Source organism: Apis dorsata, unplaced genomic scaffold (genome assembly GCF_000469605.1).
Source record: "Apis dorsata unplaced genomic scaffold, Apis dorsata 1.3 scaffold_65, whole genome shotgun sequence".
Classification (NCBI taxonomy): domain Eukaryota; kingdom Metazoa; phylum Arthropoda; class Insecta; order Hymenoptera; family Apidae; genus Apis; species Apis dorsata.
The window spans coordinates 44,142-65,739 of NW_006263364.1; the positions used below are offsets into that span (position 1 = coordinate 44,142).

The 21,598-nt window shown below is 25.0% G+C and overlaps 4 protein-coding genes across 8 annotated transcripts in view; 2 read left to right on the forward strand and 2 right to left on the reverse strand.

Moving 5' to 3' along the window:
- Nucleotides 1–395: 395 nt before the first annotated feature.
- On the reverse strand, nt 396–9,002 carry LOC102677650. 3 transcript variants are annotated; one of them, XM_006609905.2, is made up of 11 exons: nt 8,401–9,002; nt 8,200–8,322; nt 7,286–7,810; nt 7,110–7,213; nt 6,860–7,034; nt 6,113–6,236; nt 5,240–5,387; nt 4,056–4,912; nt 2,378–2,945; nt 1,737–2,298; nt 396–1,630 (listed from the first exon to the last, which is right to left on the reverse strand). In XM_006609905.2, exons 1-11 carry the CDS (start codon nt 8,564–8,566, stop codon nt 1,461–1,463), a joined length of 3,522 nt encoding a protein of 1,173 aa, XP_006609968.1. In that variant the 5' UTR covers nt 8,567–9,002; the 3' UTR covers nt 396–1,460. The 3 variants fall into 3 exon arrangements, with proteins under 3 accessions (XP_006609968.1, XP_006609967.1, XP_006609966.1); XM_006609904.2 differs by having other exon boundaries at nt 6,113–6,233; nt 8,200–9,002; XM_006609903.2 differs by having other exon boundaries at nt 8,200–9,002.
- A 370-nt stretch (nt 9,003–9,372) lies between these two features.
- LOC102677418 (G patch domain-containing protein 2-like) lies at nt 9,373–12,151 on the forward strand. Of its 2 annotated transcripts, none has more exons than XM_006609901.2 (5): nt 9,373–9,581; nt 10,154–10,329; nt 10,648–10,999; nt 11,118–11,320; nt 11,380–12,151. In XM_006609901.2, exons 2-5 carry the CDS (start codon nt 10,173–10,175, stop codon nt 12,087–12,089), a joined length of 1,422 nt encoding a protein of 473 aa, XP_006609964.1. In that variant the 5' UTR covers nt 9,373–9,581; nt 10,154–10,172; the 3' UTR covers nt 12,090–12,151. The 2 variants fall into 2 exon arrangements, with proteins under 2 accessions (XP_006609964.1, XP_006609965.1); XM_006609902.1 differs by lacking the exon at nt 9,373–9,581 and adding an exon at nt 10,470–10,575.
- A 377-nt stretch (nt 12,152–12,528) lies between these two features.
- Nucleotides 12,529–13,361, reverse strand: LOC102677091 (mitochondrial import inner membrane translocase subunit Tim9). 2 transcript variants are annotated; one of them, XM_006609900.2, is made up of 3 exons: nt 13,234–13,361; nt 12,973–13,039; nt 12,529–12,794 (listed from the first exon to the last, which is right to left on the reverse strand). In XM_006609900.2, the coding sequence occupies exons 2-3, from the start codon at nt 13,018–13,020 to the stop codon at nt 12,561–12,563; spliced, it is 282 nt and encodes a 93-aa protein (XP_006609963.1). In that variant the 5' UTR covers nt 13,021–13,039; nt 13,234–13,361; the 3' UTR covers nt 12,529–12,560. The 2 variants fall into 2 exon arrangements, with proteins under 2 accessions (XP_006609963.1, XP_006609961.1); XM_006609898.2 differs by having other exon boundaries at nt 12,535–12,794; nt 12,973–13,305.
- Nucleotides 13,362–13,719: 358 nt separating this feature from the next.
- The window catches only part of LOC102671106 (MATH and LRR domain-containing protein PFE0570w-like), a 66,207-nt gene continuing 58,328 nt past the window's right edge, over nt 13,720–21,598 (forward strand). The window contains exons 1-3 of the mRNA XM_006609917.2: nt 13,720–13,783; nt 14,944–15,342; nt 15,458–15,545. Coding sequence (XP_006609980.2) covers nt 13,720–13,783; nt 14,944–15,342; nt 15,458–15,545 — 551 coding nt within the window. The remainder of the gene's footprint in view (nt 13,784–14,943; nt 15,343–15,457; nt 15,546–21,598) is intronic.

Consider the following 21,598-nt stretch of genomic DNA (forward strand, 5'->3'; position numbering starts at 1 on the left):
ATATTATATTTGATTATGCATTATGCAGAATCATAGATATATTATACATTCTACAACATTAGCTATAAACTTCTTGATATTTCTTTGCAGCGGAAAACTCGTACCTTAAATATTAAAGATACACGTACAATTACAATAATATATACCATTATTTATACAGCCTAACCTCTAAATAGAGCCTTATAGACCACATGATTTCTTCTTAAACTGCTACTTCAATAGAAAGTTATCGAAATCCATATATATCACGAAATTAAAACTATAATTTGTTTTGACTCGATGCATTGTGTATATCATAAATTCTACACTTTGTAAAAACCGAAAATTATATACTTCATCCCCTTAATAAATGTGTGCGATATTTTCATAAATCTTAATTTTATATTATTATTTTAAACAGTTACTCTCTTTCTATAATTCAGACAATTCTGTTCACATAGATACACATTACAGTATACCAAATAATTTACGGACCATGCATTCAAAGTACTGGAATAGTCTAAAAATGACTTTCATGATTTTTAAATAATCTGCACAAGGACACCAGCCGCTCATGAAATTTTGCTTTATGGTCCCCTGGTTTTATCACTAAAAGATTCAAGGAAAATAGCATTTATGGTTACTGTAGAGTGTATCAATACACTATTCAAGGGGAATTGTTAACATGTTAACTGCCATGTAAGTTTTGTTTCACTTTAAAAACTATAATAGAAATTTCATTATTATATGATTAAATAAAACCAAATTCTTTTTAATAGTGCGTTTATTTTCTTACTGATCATCTGTGACTACCATATAAGTCCATGTTTTTTACTATTTTCGATATTTCATCATTATCGATATATAAATAAATCAAATTAACTGAATTTAGAATGACATTTGCAATGTATCTAATACATGACAAATATATACGATTTATCTTCATTAAGTATAATTATTCAACAAAAATAAGGCCATAAAATTTAAGAAGAGAATCGGCGAATATATTTAATGTGAAAATTTTATTTATAATAAAGACTGCGATTATTGATTTCAATTACTTATTTTTGATTTAAATTTTTTAAATACACTGTATCATAACATAATAAAAATTATTAATTATTGAATAACACATTTTTTATATTGTAATGTTACTTAATTATTTACATTACCAAATATTTTTTTTCAATAACATTTATCTTATTTTAATTGTTTTAGAAAATATAATGCCAGTCATTGATGACCACCATGGTCTCATTGTGAGAACATGTGGATGATTACCGTGGCAGTCAACATGTTAAAGACTACGAAACACATAGTACATAAATATTAAATTACTTTTCATCCAATTCGCAAATATTGGAGTAAATTGTGCAGATACTATGGAGTCAAATTTACAAAACTTCTAATTCTCTCATATCAGGTATTTTTCTTTCCTTTTTTTAGTATATATATTTCATACACTTTTAATTCATTTTCTTCTATTGTGTAGCAGTATCTGAAATGCTTTGCCGCCATGTAGCATGGAAAGGAATCTTCAAGATTTTAACCCTTGTTTTAGGCAATGCAGTCAATAAAAGTTTTTGAAGTTGGGGTAATGGTAATATATCCACTTGAGGATTTGTTAAATTTGGTTGTTGTTTGTCATCACCTTAAAAATGATAAAAAGGGTATAAAATTAATTGTAATTAATATAAAATATATTTAAATTTTTTTTTTATATAATATATATAAAAGTATGTTAATTTCTAAAATACCTTTTTGATTGTCATTTTCATCTTCAATATCTTCAATTAATTTTAGACAAGGTACCGGTTTTAAAACTGGTATTGAGTCACCAGTAACTTGTTTACTCATTAGATTACATTGATCAACAAATAATTCAGTAACTCTTAATAATTCAAGCGTGACGCCCCATACGAAATGCGTCAAATTATTTGATAATTCAGTAACACCTCCAAGCACCATATTATTAGATGTTGCTGATTGAGATATGTATGTTGGTATAATTAATAACCTTTTAATATTTTTACAGTTTGCAAGACATTTATCAAAACCATTCTTAACATCAAAATTAACTAATTCCATTTGACTCAAGTTTTGCAATTTAGATACACCATCCAAAATATCAAATGTACAACATGAGCCTTGACCTTTTTCAAGTCTAAGGCGTTCTAATTTTTGTAACTTTATTAAAACTGTGGTACCAAATTTATCTGGAAAATCTGAACATTCACCCAATTCTAATGTTTCCAAATTCACTAAAGCTTGTAATATATCAATTCTTTTTTTCCCAAGTTCTTTAACTGATGTTAAACTCTAAAAAACAAATTTAAATATTAAAAAAACCATTCGGGGATTAAAATTAAAAATGAATTTAAATAAAAATTATATTTACTAATTGTGTTAGTTGTGTTAATTCTTGTAATGGTGTAAGATCTTCTTGTAGAGACATCCCACTAATTGCTTTAAGCCTTAATTCTTGACAACGTTTAAGATTTCCAACTGATTCTAAATTTAAGGAGTCACATTTTATTGACATTGCACTCAAAACTTCTAATTGAGGGCAACTACTAATAACTTCTTCAACAACCATCACAGGACATTTACATAATTCTAATTTGACAAGGCTAGTTACGCGTGGTATTACTATTAAAAACTTTTTCCAAATGCTATCAGATTCGCCTGCTACAAGCATTTTTCGGAGATCTAAATGTTGAGTACCACGCCTCTGCAATGTGTCTGCTAAACCATCCCAGTCTGTTACTTGACTATTTTTCATTCGTACAGTCTTCCACAAAGAAGGATGTGCAGCTAAATCTCGCCACATTTTACATACTCTTGCAGCTCGAAGTAATTCTTGAACCTTAAGGTATTGAAAAATACGCAACAATGCATGATAACCAGCACAAACTGAATCCATAAAATGTTGCTGAGGTTCTATATCTTGTCGATTTTGTTTCCTTCTGAAAGTGTTAAAATTAAAATTTTTAGATGATTTCTTTTAAAAATATTTATAGCCTGCATAATAAGGGTATCATTTTTTTTTATGTATGATGTTGGTTATAATTAAAAAAAGTGAATAATTTTTAATACTGAAATTTTTATTTGATATTGATGAAAGAATATTATAATTTTTAAAGAGGCTTTTGAAGGACCAATGAAATTTATAATGATGCCAACAATTTCATGTTATATCAAATAAAAAATATAAGTAAAAGCCTCTGAAAAAAATTTCAAAGATCGAAATTATTATTTCATAATAGAATGAAGGTATAATAACAAAAAAACAAACATAAATAGGAAATGGAAATAATGAGGAACAAGGAATTTCGGATATTTTTGGGAAAACGCACTAAGAGTTTTTTGTGTTTCAGCTCGCACATGTCTTTATATCTGTAAATATAAAAAGTAAAAATGAATTAGATTTTTTCCACTGAAGCACTTATCAGTAGCTGTATTTGCAATTGTAGTATGAATGTAAATAATATGATACCCAATTTTCTATATATATTTTGGAAAAAATTTTTAATTAAAAAAAAAATTTTACTTTGATACTACAATTACACAATACCTGCAAGAACCAACGTGATTGTTTTGTTGATTTTTCACACGTCTCAAGAATTTGGCCGCATTTCTAAGAAGCTAAGGCAGTGTGCTTCGATCACAAGATAAAATCAAATTCATTTTTCACCCCGAATTTTTATATTTCCAAATATAATAAACATCAGTATATATTGCATTTACAATACTATTTATTTAAATTTTGTATGATAAAAAAAAATATGTAGCTATATATATTATCTTAATTAACATTTTATAAAATTATTTTATAGAAACAGTTTTACGAAATTTATAAGTAAAATTAAATATTTTATATTTTATGTATACATATATCATACAAAATTAATTATGCAAAAAACGTATATCTTGTAAATACAATATGTACAAAGCAACTGCCAAAACCTCAAAAGAGAGTTGCCTTAACTTATTTGGAGAAAATATTTTAAAAAAAGGAAAAAAAAAAAAAAAAAGAAATATGTATATGCATGTGTGTTTGAGAAACAAACACTTACTTGCTACTTATTTTAATAGTACCCAAATTATTTGTCAAAGAATGCCGTGTATCTACTGTAAGTAGCTCATTGTTTGTATTAATTGCATTTGAATTATTTATCATACTCTCTCTTTCAGGTACTTTATAATTTTCCAATTTTTTAGATTCTAATGCAAGATCTGTCATATTGTTCAAATTATTTTGTGATTTACTTGCAATCAATATATCAGTTCTATCATTATTATTGCATGTTTCTTCAATTTCTCCCATTATAGAACAAGGTGGAACTTCTGCGTGCAACATATCTTTTGTCTTATCTTTATCAATTGATTTATCAAAAGTATCTTTTCCTAGAAATTTTGTTGCTAAAGAAGTACGTGATGCAGACATAGAATTGTCAACAGCATTTGATATATCTGTAAGTGTACCATCATGAAGTACAGGTGGTTTATCACCTATTTTATCAGGTTTTACTGTTATAGCCGGCTGAACAGCCATAGCATTATTTTTTGGTACAACAATATATCTCTTGCCTCCCATTAAAGCGATATTTTGAGCTGGTCTTGGTAAAATTCCATCATGACTTTGTAAAAATTCATTTTCTGTTTGAGCAAACCAACTGCTTTCTTTATTATCTAAATTTAAAGAAGAATGTGGTGTTCCAGAGGATGTTTTAATTACTTTAGTAGTATTTCGCGATTGTGAATCTGTATTATCAGATTTTGGAATTCGTTGAAGTTTTGGAGGACTTAAATTTACTTGATGTTTTGATTTTGCACTTTGTGCGCCTAACATACTAATTGGTATCAATGGTGGAGGTGTCAAAGATGGATTTGTTTGAGATTGGTGAGATTTGTTAGTATCCTGCTGACAATTCTACAACAAAATTAACATTATTTATTTAATATATATATATAATATATATATAATTAATATAATTAATATATATATATATAAGTTTTACTTAAAACATTTAAAATATATTATTATAATTTAAAAAATTAAATTTAAAAATTTAATATAACAAAAAACAATATTTAAATAAAAGATTTTAAAATTATTTAATTATTTAATTAATTAAATTATAGTGTTTTATATACAACACTATAAAAGAATATTATTATAAACACTAATTTATTATAATGAAAACATAATTAAAACACGTTTAAGAAAAAAAATATCTTTTATTGTAAGAAAACCTACCTTACAAACATAATCATCACTTCCTGCAAATTCCATACCACCAACACATTCAGGATGATATAAACAGAGACACACACGACATTGTAAGCTTGGTATCAACCCCATACTTGTTGAGCATCTTATACTGCATGGTTCTTGAACTTTGGGCCTGTAAGATGTGCGTTGATTGGGGAAAGGGATTAAGGAATAAAACATAAAATTTAAATAAAGGATTTAAGGATCAGAAGGACAAAGGAGGATACAATTATGTAAAATACAGAAGGAAAAGTTTAAACTATTTCAAAATAAAATTTCGAACTCTGTAATTACATATTTGGTATGCAACATGCATTTTAATATTATGAAAATAAAATGTGCTCTAATGTACTTTTTAGCTTATAATGCAAAATGTAAAGTTTTATTTTTTTATCATATTTATAAATATATATATTTTTATAAATATAAAGAAACTTGTATTATAATTTAAATTATATTCACAAGAATATTTAGAGAATATGAAATTTAAAGCAAACAAATATATTAATTATGAAATAATAATTAGTATGTAATTATAATAGAACAATTTGTAAAAAATTTTAATTATTTAATTAATAAAATTATTTAATTAATTATTTCATTAATTATAATTAATTTTTTTATATATTTTTGTACATCGTACATTATATATTTAATATGTAAAGATTCTAAAAATTTTTTTTTTAAGAAAGTATAATAATGCACATGCTATAAACATTTCATTGGACCTTTTTAAAGCACATTAAATATTATTGTTATAATAATTAGAGTAATTAAGCAATTAAGGATACCCTTGAATATTGCAAATTAATCAAATTAAATGCTATAATAGGAATAATTAAAAAATTAGGTACTTACGTTAATAATCTTTTAGGTTTGGGAGGTGGTGGTTTTTCTACTGAAGGGAGCTGACTTCTTCTTGTACTTGTAGTTCGTTGAGGTGGAAGTATCTCTCTTTCTTGAGAAGGTGATTTTATATCTGCTATGCATATTTAAACAAAAACTTTCATAAAAATAATTTCTAAAAAATTAGTATTTTTTAATTTTTTTAAATTTATATTTTATTTTTATTGAAGTTTCCTTATTGATATAAATTATTAAATTAAAATAATAACAAAATTAAAGAAAAATATTATTATATATTGTCAAAATAGAAACTGATATTTGATGGAAATAAAGAATTTTGGTATTATTCAGTATCATATAAAATAGACTATGAAAAATTTCTTAAAATATTCGAAAAATTAAACAGAACTAATAAATTAATTTTAAATTAAAAATTAATTGACAATTATTCTTTTTATTGAATGGGATTTACTCTTTCTAACTGCAAACTGCATACATCTTCAATTGCCAGCAGCATCAATAGTATTATTTCGACATCAAACAATGCTGCTGGATAGAATAATTTATGATCTTGTTATATCATCAGAACTTATTATATAAATTTTAAAATTTAAGGCAAAATATTAGATATAAAAATATTTTAAATTAAAATAATAGAAAAAGCATTTTTTACTTGATGAATAAATCAATTTCATTAATTTGCAATAAATTAATATTACTATTTAGCAAATAAAACTTTATGTTAACATTAATGCATACTTATATGTGGAGTTTTCTTTGCAGGCACTTTCACTTTAAATCCTACTGATATAGATTTTGGTGATTTAGCAGGAGTTTTTGTAGGCACTGGAGCAGGTTCTTCTATAATAGCTCTCCTTCCAGGTGTACCTTTCTTATATCCTACACCTCTTCTTGGTGGAGTTACTCCAGATCCCTATATCCAAATTACAATTAATATTCTACAAAATTTTAATAAACATAATAAGCATTAAAAAATCAAGCTGCATACTCTTATTCTTTTTGCATCTCTAATGATTTCTTTTTCAGGATCATCAAGACCAATTGGTTCTTTGAAGAAAGTAAAATTATCAATAGTTAATTCTTTTGTATTAACTGGAAAAAAAAATAAATTATATTATTACATTATTTAAATTATATTTCTATTAATAAACAAACTCAACTTACGAAATTCTGCAACTTCTCTGAAACTTCTAACTTTTTTACCCTTTGGTGTATAATAATAAATATCAGCCATTCTTTTAAGACTAGAATCAGTACTTGCTCTAAATACCAATTCTCGTTTCCAACCATACTTAAAAGGTTCTTTGAATGCTGGATTTGACATATCAACAGCTATTTTTTGTTTTCCAGTACTTCCTGGACTAGTTCCACGCATTAAACGAGTACCTTTAGATTTTATTGAAGTTGCTGGACTACTTATAATTGATGAATTTGTTGATTTAAGTGAAGCTTCATCTGTTTTTTGTACTTCTAATTCAGACTCTATTGTATTTGGTATTCCAATTGAATCCGTTTCAGATTTATCAGATTCTTTTTCTTTCTTTATTTTATTTATATCTAATATATGTTCTGTGTCATGCATTCTATTATCATCTGAATCATCATCATCTTTCTTGATATTAAAACTTTTCCTCATGCTATATTCATACAAGCGTTTTACTAATTGAGTTTCAGCTACTTCAGCTTCAGCTATAATAAATTATATAAATGTTTAATATTTCCTAAATATTTTTATAAATTAATATATTATTTAATATAATATATATTTGTATCATCATACATCATTATAATAAAATTATGTCGAAAATATGTCATATTATACAAATATTATAAAATTTTTAATCTTATAAATAATTATTTAATATTAAAAATATATAATTAAAATTTAAAATGAGCTCATTAAAATTCACTTATTACTACTTATTTTTAAATATTATATTTAAATTATTACTTAAAAATAGAAATGCACAAAAATAATTTATGTAAACATAACATAATCTTTTAGTTACATAATATGACATTTAATGATAAACATGTAGTTTACATTTTTAATAGAATATAATAATAATCTTTAATACCAATTAATTTTTTTAAGACATGACTTGCTGGTTCCATTTCATTGTTCTCTTGTAGATCAAACCCATTGAATCCCATAGAATCCTCTGAGCTATCATCTGGCTCTGATAGTTTCCGTTTGCGTCCTTTTGTATTTAATATTGTATCACTTTCAATTATACTACTCGAATTATAAAGCTTTTTTCTAGCATTAAATTCCGTACCCTTTTTTAGCGAACTTTTAATATCGCCGTTCACCTCTTGCCCATCCATTATAGTGGCTGTTTCTACTTTAATTATCTCTCGTAGATCCGGCATATTATCTGTTTCTAGGTTAGGATTCTCGTGCGCCCGATCGGCATTCCCGCCATTCACATTGGTACCATCCATTGTATGGTCCTTTCAGGACCGAATACCGATCTTACGTATTTCAATGACCAATGCGTAAGGAACGTTGATTTCGTGTTATTTGTCACTTCATAAAAGACTCCATGAAACGTTTCTATACATAAGCAATCATACTACAGTCCCCTCGCGTCTGGGTACCGCAATCCCGCGCTCATCTGTCTGCGAATGCGCATAACATACGCGCAGATACCACTACGCGCTATTTACACAACTGCCAAGATTTCTTTTGATATGAATTCAAGCAGTTCCTCATTACACTATCACATCGCACTCATATTCTGAAACGATCAAAAAAACTGTATTATAACAAAAATTACTTAATTTTCATAAATGTAGTTTGAACTCTACAACTGAAAAACCACAAAGTCCTCGGACAGACACGAAGCGTCCGTAAAACACACAACCGGAAATGGCCGAAAAAAATATGCTAAAGACGCATTTCCAATGTTCATAATTTTCAACGTAAATATTAATGCACAATTTTGATTTATTGATAAATAACATTATTTTATTTTTGAAAATTATGATATAAAATTTGTTCAAATAATGAAATATTTTAATATTTATATTAAATTTAATATTTTATATAAATAAAAGTAATTTATGAATTATTTAATATTTTATACTTTATATTTAATTTAATATTAATAAATAATCCATTCAATTTTTGCATTATATATACGTATATTTCACTTATATGTATTTATAAAAATATAACTTTTTAATATTTACTTAATTTTAAAACATATCTATGTAACTTATTTGAACTATGACCAAATTACATTTATTTCTTACGAAAATATACAGACACATACAAATACGATTCCATACTATGGCAAAATAGAAAGATTTATAGCGCACAGTGAAAACATTTTTGGAATTGACAGTTTTCTACCATTCATCTTATTTTTTTTTTAATTGTCAACAAATAAAAAACTTACTTAATAATGATATCAATTTAAGGAAAATTTATATCTTCCGCAATTTTATATACAAGGTAAATATTAAATTATATTTTTCTATTTTATAAGCGATTAAAATATGATGCATTCTAATTTTTTTAAATCTATTTATTCATTTTTAATAATCAAATTTTCTAAATAAAAAGATAAATATTTTAAATTTTATTATATACTTTATTTATTTATCATTATATTAATGTATTAAAATTTATTATCAATTAAAATAAATAAGATTAAGATATAAGATAAGATAATAAAAATAAAATAAATTTATAAAATTATAAATATTATTAAATATATAATACTTCAATTAAATTTTCTATATTTTTATTTTTATTACGTAATTATTAAAAATATTTAAAGTACATATATAAAAATCAATAAATATTAAATATAGATTATTATTTAAATATAGTTACATATTTATAATAAAATATATCCATTAAATTATATGATTTCATATAATATTTTTAATATTATTATAATAATTTAAAAGAACAATATTTTAACAATAAAATTTATTATATAATATGTTTTTAATTTTACTTATTTAATACCATGATATTATATAAAATCATGTTCATTATCAATGTTTATTATAATTTAGAAACAAACACATCCTTCAAATGGAGCGTGTTTTGAAAGCTGTACCAGCGGATTTAAGAGTAAAAATGGAGGCACTTGTGCATGATTTAACTTTGGCATTAGAAGAAAGCAACAATAGTGCAAATGTGAGACGCAGATGGGGTATTAGAAGAAGAGCCCGTTCCACGGGCAATATTCGTAAGTATAAAATAACAAAAATATAAAGAAACATAATTTTTTTTGTAAAATTATTTAAATATTTTATATGTTAATATGTTATATAAATGTTTGTGAAATGAAGGTTAAAATGGATTCTAATCACATTTCTATGAAATTAGTTCCAGTCTACTTCTACAAGGCAGACAGAGGATTGTTATCAAGATTGTGTTTATAGAAACCATATTTCATTACTCAAAGAAGTCAAATTTTATAAATCTTTGAAAAGTAATTTTTAACACTTGAAAAATAATCAAAGAATTTGAAAAATAATCTTCAAATAATTACTTTTTATTTCAGCATCACTTCACATGAATAAACAATCGGATGACAGTTCATCTTCCATTTGTGATATCCATATTCCAAAAAATAACACTGCCTCCAAATATCAATCTGATAGTGATGATACCAACCAAACAAAAAGATTTGCACGATTTTCTAATTCAAACAATGCTAGCAACATTGAAAGTGATTCAGTTAATGAAAATTTTGTACCTAGAGTAAATCCACGACGTAAACGAAAATTTAAGAGAATGGCTATTGATTCTGATTCTAATCCATCAACTTCTCAGACTGTTGCATTGTCAACAACACTTGCAAATAAAAAGAGAATTTTACGAAGTGATTGTAAAAATAGATATGGAACAATATGGTAATGTATATTAAAATAAAATAATAATATAATAAAATAATAATATAATATATATTATAATAAAATATATATTATGTAAATATTATGCAATAATAAAAAATCGAATTTGTTGTTATAGGTGTGGAAAACGTAAGAGGTCTTGTAGAGAACGATCAACAGATTGTGATATGAGATCATTAAAACCAAATAGAAATACAAAATCAAAAAATCGTATCAAGATACAAACTGAAGATGGTATTGATTGTTCAAGAATATCTAGTTCAAGTATTTCATCTAGTGACTCAGAAACTGGACTTATGACAAATGATGAAGATCGAGAAGGTAATTAATTATTTATGTAAATAATGAATATTATAATTATTTCATTTTTTTCACTTTAGGAGATGATGAGCAATCAGATTGGATTGGAGAACCAAGTTGGTGGGATGATGGTGAAAGTACTAATGAAGATAAAGTTAATACTGATTCATCATTTCAAATGATGATACATGGAAATTTTGAACATACAACAGTTGAAACAAGAAAAAGCTATAGAAAAAGAATTCAAAGAATTCGAGAAGGTCTTAGTGGAAGAGAAATCCGCGCTGGTCGTCGACATGTTGATAATAAACCTGGATATTCAATTATTACATCAGCAAATGAAAAAGTTTCTAGATTTTTACAAGATCCTACTCAAAATGAACTTAGATTACATCCTATGCGACAAGCTGAGAGAGAAAAACTTCGCAGACTTGCAAATTTATATAGTTTAAGTTTAAAAGGAGATTTAGGTTGTCCGATTTTATATAAAACTCGACATACTACACAAGCTATTTGTGTAGATCAAGTATCATTCAATCGATTTTCTGGTTATAAAAGATTAAGAAGAACTCCACCAAATTCACCTAACTCAGAATTAATAATGCATAATCAGGAACATCAAATTTCTAATACAGGATTTGGTTCACAAATTATAAATCCTATATCAAATTTAGATTCATTGCAAGCATTACCGCAATTTTCTCATTTTAAATGGGATTCAAATAGCATGGATATTGAAATTCATGGAAAACCAAAATTACATGATTTTGATCATTCAAAATCAAGTTAAACCAAACAGTTTTTTGTTAATTTGTTTTTTGAAATAAATTATTTGTGTATATTCATATGGTACTTTTATATATGTCTTTTTATCAAAATAAGTATTTTATAGTATTTAAAAAATTACAAACATTCAATGTAAATTTTTTTAATTAAATAATTCTCATCTGTGATTAAGATTATATAAATATATACATTTCTTTAAAAAATTATTATTTAGTAAAAAATTAATATATTTATCAATCTATTAATCATTTAATGTCTAATATTTTTCAAAGTATATATTTATATTAAAATTTAATTTACATAATTATATACTTTAACTAATTTAAAATATTATATATCTTGTAAATTTTTAGTCTCTCTAATTTTTCTCCAATTTTAATAATATTATTCATAAAATAATTAATAAGCAAAGGTAAAATATGTAGAAATAAAATGTTAAAAATATTTAATTTATATATTTTTATTAATACAATATTCAAGACTCTTTACTATCTAATTTTTTTTGAGCTGCAAGTATATTTTCATTAGCAAGCATTTGAAATTCTTCAAACCTTTGTGATATTCTTTGATTCATTTTCAAATATTTTTCCATGCAGTTTAGAGCACAAGTTTCTTCCTTTGCTTTGACATCTCGTGTAGTAAATTCATTTATACAATCAAGAAAACATGTTTCTATCAATTTATTATAAGATGCCACAAAATCTCGAACCTGAAGTATTACAAATCTTCTAATAATTTAAATTTCTATTATAACTTATTTATAACTTATTTTCATATAATAAAATTTAAAATTTTTTATTTGCACATTAATGAACATTAATACATTCTTCATTAATTTAAATAAATTTTATAAAATCTTTTTTTATCAAAAAACTATAGATACATACAGATTTAATTTGTTCAGGATCCACATTTGTAGGAACTTGCATAGCCATTGTAATGATATATTTTTTGCTAAAATATATTTACACAAATAATTATAGATATATTTCAATGATAGATATATTTCAATGATAAAGAAATTATCATATCATATAAATTAATTTAAGGTTAGATTAAGATTATTTTAATAAAATATTTAAAGCACGTGCAGGTTGGATAAACATGCACATTGTAATATATATAAAATATTAAATTAATTGTTTAACCTTTGTTTTTTAAGATTTTTGATAGGCTACAAAGATATTTGATCCTAAAACTATCAGATTTAAAACTTTAGATCATCTTAAAGTTATGTTCCAAAATTCGTCGCTAATTTTAATTTTTCGGAACACATTATAAAAAAAGTTTTTACGAAATCTTTAATATAAATTAATAGAAATATTTAAAAATATAATTAGAAAAATAGAATTTTAAAAATTAATAAAATTTAATACATGCATTAATTACATGAATTAGAAATGATGAATTATTCAATATTTATTAAAATTGAATATTCAATATTTGTATAAAATTAAATATCAATATAAGAAAATAATGGAAAAAATATGAGGATAGTAATTATGATACAAATTTATAAACAATCAATGAAATATAACAAATTCATATAAAATTATCATGAAGAATTTATCAATAGACATAAAAGACAAAACTATAGTAGAAAACAAGCAGATGTTTCACGTTAGCAGTTGACTATGGTGTTCAGTCAAAGTAAGCTGGATCTTTGTTTTGAATGTATCGTGGTCTTTTATTTAAGAGGTAAGATGATGGTTATATTTTTTTTACATTATTTGTACAATAATTTGTGTGATATAAATTAAAAATTTCTAAATATTATATTATGTATTCTTTATTAAAATAATTATAATTTAAATATACTTATTAACATGTACAAAAAAAATAAAACAAAAATGTACATATTAAATATATATATGTATTAAACTTATATATATTATAATTTTATATTCTATCAATCATCAAAATTAAGAAAAAAAAATATTGAATATAGTGTTTAGTATAAAATATAATAAATTAGTAAATTATTTAATAATTAATAATTGCTTATTTATTAAATGTTTTTAGTAAAATTTAGTAAAAACTTTTTTACTTATAATATTGATATATCATTATTCTTGATTTAAATTATATAAAATTTGATAAAAAATATAAATTTGATATAAAAAATATTTTTTTTTATAAATATTTTTTTAATTAATTTTCTTTATAATTTATCATATTATACAAATACATGTTATTATTACATATTTATTATTAATATAATAACGGTATAAAAACAGATGACAAACAGGTGTTCATAAAAGCAATAAAATGCTTAAATATATAAATTACATTACATTACGTAAATCTACTTCAACATTTAGAACGTATATCAAGCGAAATTGACAGGATTGACATTTTCAATTTTGCATATCATATCATAATTATAATAACATTTGTTCTGTTCCAAATTTTAGTTAAATTTTACAAAAGTATAAAATGTTACCCACAAAATTCTTTTCTTTTTTATTAATCGTAAATTATAATGTTTTATTAACTTTATTATTATTCTGTTTCTTTACTCTTTTAACCACAATGTTATATCCATCACAAATTAGTCGGTAAAATTATAAGTAAGTAAATAAAATATAATTTTCATTACTATTTTACTGTAATATTATTTCAATAATCAAATTTGAAATTACTATGTGCTATCATAAGGAAATTGTTATCGTAAAGAACATTGCTTTCTATAGATGGCGCAACGTTTCAATTTTTCATATTTATTCATTTAATTTATTTATTTTTATCTATACATATAGTGATTAATAGTTTACAAATTAATACATTATAATAATTATATTATTTCAGAAAATTGAATAAAAGTAAATAAAGATTTGATTACCATAAAATTCTCTAAGTGTCACATGATAATCGAAATGTTTCTTCAATCGGTAAAACATTGAATTCTTTAACCAATAAAAAATTTTGTCCGATTAAATCACATCTATATTCATCTACAAAAATGTCTAAAAAAAATAAAGTATTATCTAAAAAAGGAAAATGGATAAATAATTCTACAACAAGATATCAACGTGCAATAAATATTCCCCTACAAAATGAAATGAAAGTAAAAAAAATTGAATGTAAAGACTATATGGAATCCATCGATAATAAAAGTTATGATGATATGAATGATGACAATCCAATTATTATGTTGCGCAAAGAAATACAAGATTGGAGAATTAATGAAATATTAACATCTAGAACTGAAGAAAGACTTACAGGAACTCCAAGCGAACAACATAGTTGCAGTTATGGTATATTATTTTATGTTATTATAAAATATCTATAAAATATTTTTACATTTATCAAATATTTTTTATAGATATTTTTATGATTAATCATTATTATTATTATATTTATTATTTATAGTTGCTTCCGGAGAAACAACAAAAAGACAACAAAGTCCGAATAACATTTCTAAGATCTCTACAATGTGTGTTGATTTTCCAGCAGTCACGTGAGTAATGACTTTTTATACATTCTTTATGCAGCTTGTACATTATTAATATAGTATTACTAAAATGTAATTCTGAATCGAAAAAATCAATATAGTGAAATGATAATTTAGAATATATATTGCATAAATTGCATATTTCTTTTTTTTCTAATTTTTTTAACACGTGAATCAGTGTTAAAAAGCACAAAATATTTGTATTCTATTGTGTTATGTGTTTAAATATAAATTATCATATAAGTTATATATAATATAATAAGTGGTTATAATAAGTGACAATAATAAAGGTAAGTAAGAGAAAAATTTATATTTATGAAAAGAAATTTTTCGAAAGTATTCTAATAATGTTTCGTGATAAGATTCGTATTTTCCAATTTTGATAAAACGTGACCAAACTGATTGCTATGCGTTGAAGAATCAAGAAATAAGCTCGAGTATGTCTTACGTAAGTAACTGTAAATGAAGAACGATGGGAGAAATACGATTGTGTATCTTCACGATGCATATGTACACGTGAGAAAGACTACGTCATTCTGGAATTTTCGAAAGTTTCTTCTAACCGGTTTCTGGTTATACACGCAGTAAGACCTGTTTAGTACTCCTCGGTACTTGCATCAAGTTAAACTCTATCTTTTAATGTAATTACGTTATTTTTATACAGACAAATATATATAGTGACATACTATGAATGAAATTATAGTGAAATTATAGTAAGAAATTATTATGCAATTCTATAATTAACTGTGATTCACTTAATCATTTTTTAAAAATTTATTCATGTACATAATTTATTATATCTGATGATTAAATATATAGATAGTTAAAAATCAGCGAAACATAATTTTACTAACAAAAAAATATTTTTTTAATGTTGATGTCATTTCAATTTTCGCGCGCTTTTAGTGGAGTCATCAAAGTGAACGGTCAACGTGCACAACACGAAGTAGTTATTGAGAGGCCGTTGTAGTTCTTTAGTAGTACCGTCACGAATGAAAAATGATAATGAGTATAGTGCTGTAGGTTAGTGAGAACAATAGCCACTTACGCTAATCAACGGAGATACATGCCGCGCGCGTTCGGTAGTAAAAATATTTTCGGTGATAACTCGTGCCACGAATGAGAAATATCGAGACATTGCCGAATTTGTCCTCGACCATGAAGTCGTTCTTTCGTCGTGACTGAATTTTCGATCTTTAAGCATACGTATACTCTTGTCATTTTACTAATGCCAAGCTCGTGCATATCGAGGAGGTTTTATTTGTCGAGTCACGAGTTCCGAGGACATTTGTCTTGAATACTCTCGAATGCATTATATCGCGTTAATAATGGAAACGAAAAATAAAATCATACGAATATTCAAGGTCTGCAAGGAAATGAAACTTCAAGTGCAGCTAGCTCATCCGGATAATGATGTAGGTTAGGTTCCCAGCGGTATACATCGCAAAAATCAACATTCTTCGTAAAGCCAGGGTTCGCAAAAAATGTAAACCGGTTTGCCTCGTAAATGGCACACGAGCGTGCGAACGGGAGACAGACGCGATGAGAAAGAACGAGTGAGAGTAAAAGAAACATAAAGAAAAGAAATCTTTTAATCGTGATATACGGTAAAGTGATATTTCAATATATATATATTTATATTTCTCTAAAAAAAAATTATTTCATTTCGTTATATATAGTGATTTTATACTGATAGCAATTTTCGATAGTAATTTCTTATTGGATTACAATTTTAAAAATAATTAAGTTTAAGTTAGTTATTTTTCATCATAATGAACTTATGCTAAATTCATTATTTTACCATATTTATTCATCATATGACCTCAACAGTAATAGACTGATACATTTCTGATTCGTCAGCCATGTTTTTTATATAACATTACGCGCAACACTATACGTGACGTCAGCTTATATTCTCAATGTTGTTAGTTAGCATCGGCAGACATGAAATTCTTGTAGAGAAAGTATGATTGAGTTAGTCTCAGATATAATAATTATCAAGGTCACTGCCCTAAAAAACAAAAAAGAAAAAAAAAATTGTGCATTTCGTTGAATACATGAAAATAGTTTTATTATTGATTCACAAGTTATTACGATTAAAATCACGAGAAAATATTGTGATGTATTAATTAAGTTCAGAATATACGGTTTTTTTTTACGTAACATTGATAAACGATGTCAGAATATATAGTAGATTAATCAACATCATCAACGATATGGAAATCTTACAAAGCATAATTGAACATAAGCTAGAATAATAAGATTTAATGTGTGACGAAAAAAAAACTACTAACATACATGATATCACGTAAATATAAGAACTGATTAACAGTATTTTTGTATTGTATTGTAAAATTATTTTTTTCATTTTGTTTTTTTCTATTAAAAAAATCAATTTTTCTATTAAAAAAATCTTTAATAGAAATATTTGCAAATTTTTGTTAGATTTTTTATTTCTATATAGAATGCATATTACGCTGCTAGTACGACATGTTAGAGTTAAAGCAGCACGTTTTTTACGTAACGCTACGCGTAACGCTGAGGCGTGACGTCAGCATACTCGGCGTCGCGCCAGCCACCAACGACGATGAACGCCGGACGCGGAATTCTTGTGAAGAAAGCACCGCCGAGAGAAGCCGAGTGTAGCCGAACGGAACGACATGGCATAGTTGCACAAGGTGGCAACGCTGCAAGCGTCTGCTAGGTTCAAGGGTACGGAGTGGAGGTTGCTCGCTCGTCCCATCGCTCGACACGACCAGGAGCTTGTCCTGAGAAACAGTTGGGCGCATGTCCGTTTTCATCCAACGGGAAACTTCTCGAAAGATGCGCGCAAAAAACTCGTACGTCATTTACTATATAGTTTATATTCGGAGAAATTCCTTCAACTGAAATGTGAAGGAAGTTAAATGCTCTTAGCGTCTGACACATACGTCATGCTAGCGACTATTCGTCGGGAATTTAAAAGTGACTCGGCTGTTCAGAAACATCATGTTCTCAATTTATTCTTGTCTGCTTTAAATTCCCGTTTTCCTGTTTTTAAAACGTGGTTAGGTTTTTAACTTTATAAATTTTATAAAAAAGTATTTGATATTTTTTCAGTGTGTATATATATATATATATATATATTGAAAATTAATCAACTATGAATCAAAAATAAGATGTTACTATATCTTTTATGATATAGTAAAATACATAAAAAATATTATTGATTACAATATAAAATAAAAATGAGAGTTAATGCAAAAAGTTTTCAAAGACAACAACGTAAAATAAAAAATACATACATTGTATGTAAAAAATTATTTGCATTATTTATTTATATACATTGTATGTAAAATAGAGCACGCAATGAAAAAATAAAAAAATATTTTATAAATTATATATAAAATAATATAAAAAAAGATATTTATTATAATAATAAATAAAAAATAAAAATAATATTTGAAAAATAATTTATAAAAATATACTTTTAAATTAAATTTGAAAGTATTATGAATCAACAGAAGAATTGTAGAATAAATAATTAATAATATGTGAAATAGAAATAAATTTTAGAAATGAATATCAACAAATAATACGTAAGACATTCCAATTAATTCGCCAATAATTTATTTAATTACAATTTTCAAATTATTTTTGAAATATCCATATAAATTATATATATCATAATTAAGTTTTTTAGTAAAATCATTAAATAAATAACCATACATGAAGATCGCGGTTAGTAACGAGGCTATTTTATCGCGCAATAGCTGTGATCTTCTTCGAGGCATAGAATCCGCTGGCAAGGATCCCAGCAATGAATAAAAACAGAAAGTAGAGAGTCATCGAGTCGACTGCGTCCTGCTGCTGGTTGACCTCGGCCCTGGCGTCGAGATCGACGGGAAACGGATTTACAACTCTGACACTCGTATTTCGCGCTGATACATACATATATGTTCTTTTAGTAGGACTCATAGAAGCAAAGTCATTGTTATGTCTGTCATAAAAATAAGAGCAAAAGAGATAGTGAGACGGCATCGAATTGAATTTCGATTTATGTATAATATATTTTTGGATAGCAATTATGATTAAGAGATGGAAGAAGTAGAATAAATATTTAATATTATTAAGATATTCTAACCATATTAGTTAATGCTAATTTTAATTTGTTTATTTCATAATTATTAGTTCAATTTGATAATATAATTTACGAATATATATTTAATATATATTTTGAATATTTTGGATGAACTTACAATTAAAAGAAAAAAAATTTTAATTATCATATAACATATAATATAAAATTTTAATGTTATATGACTTCATTTATTATATATTTATCAATAATTACAATGTAATTAATAATTAATACAACGTAATTAATAATAATTACAGTTTTTTATTAATATAAACATAAATAATATCAATAAAAGCATAATAATAATTTTTTATAAGTATTTAAAATCATTTTTTATAATTTGATAATTAGATCAGAAGAATTTTAAAAATATTATTTAAATTTTTATAATCATTTGTAGGAAGATTGATTATTCATTCTTTGCATTTTTATTTTAAATTCCATTTTAATAAAGTTAATGAAAGTATTAAAAAAATAATTATTGGAGACGATTCAATAAAACAGTACTTAAAAATAATATTTCTCAATCTTTGAATATTTAACTTAACAAATAATTTTATATAATATAATAGAAATATAATAAAAATAAAATTTTATATAATGTAATCGATTTTTATGTTTTATATATTACAAATTTTAAAAAATTTTTTTAAAAGTTAAAAAACATTCTGGATATGAAAAAAAAAATTCCTAATAGAATTTCATTATAATATTAAATTGATGATTTTAATTCCAGATGATTATAAATCCAGATCTTATATATCGAGATCATATATTAATATATTTCATATATTAATCTTAGATTTTTTTATAGATATAAAAATTTCGATTAGATAACGTCCCACTATAAAATAAAAATTCGCAACAATGGCTTCAAAAAAAATATCTTACAATAAACATAGTAACACTCTTTAAATCATGCAAAAAGCCATTTTCTTTATGTTTTTTTTTTATTTACATTCATAAAAATAAAATTGCAATCTCTATTTCATACTTTATCATCTATTTACAATACTAAATTTTCATCATATAGAACTTTTCTCTTATCTGTCCCAGTATAGAAGAACTAGGAAAACGTAAAAATCTTGAGACTCATGTAGAAAAATCGCGTTCTTTGTCCGCGATTCATATTATACATTGCGCATTCACTGGATAACATCTGCTTAATCGCACAATGGACCCACGGGTATGTTCCGTTGGGTTCTTTATTATAATGTCTCAAAGAGTAGGACGAAAAAGGGCCTGAAAAGGGTCTCCCTATCGAAATCTTTAAGACGGTTTCCTAACATCTGCCCTCCATTGCTTATACATATACTTAAGCAGAGAAAAAGGAGTTTGCACGTGTCCTTTCAGGAAGGGATCTCTCTCGGTGGTTCATTGTGATCGACGCGCAAAACGGGAAGTGACAATTGACATCTGTCTTGCGTTATGCAGGATTTCTGGGTCGAACTATTTTTGAAACAGCATTATGACAGTCCTTCGAACATGCATGCTCGTCTGGCATAAAGATGTTTCCTTACCGATTCAGGGTACGTTAAATGGAAATAGATAATGTATTCGACCCGTTTTCCATGACGTGCGATCATGTGTTATTGGATCGTGCGTGCATGCGTTTCAAAATAATGCCTTTTTTTTTTCTTTTTCGAAAGAAGAAGCTTCTGAAAATATTGGAAAATATCGAAAATATCGGGAAAGTGAAGTGCAATTGTTTTATCATTTCTAAATTTATATTCGAAGTAAAGAAAAAATCCTGAAATAATTGCATAAATGAAAAACTCAATAATATATAAATAATATATATATACAAATATAATATATAAATAATATATAAATACAAATATATTTTTTTAAATAATATGCATTAAATAATATAAGAATATTAAAGAATATTAAATAATATAAAAATGCATATTAACATTACATTATTTTTATTTTTAGA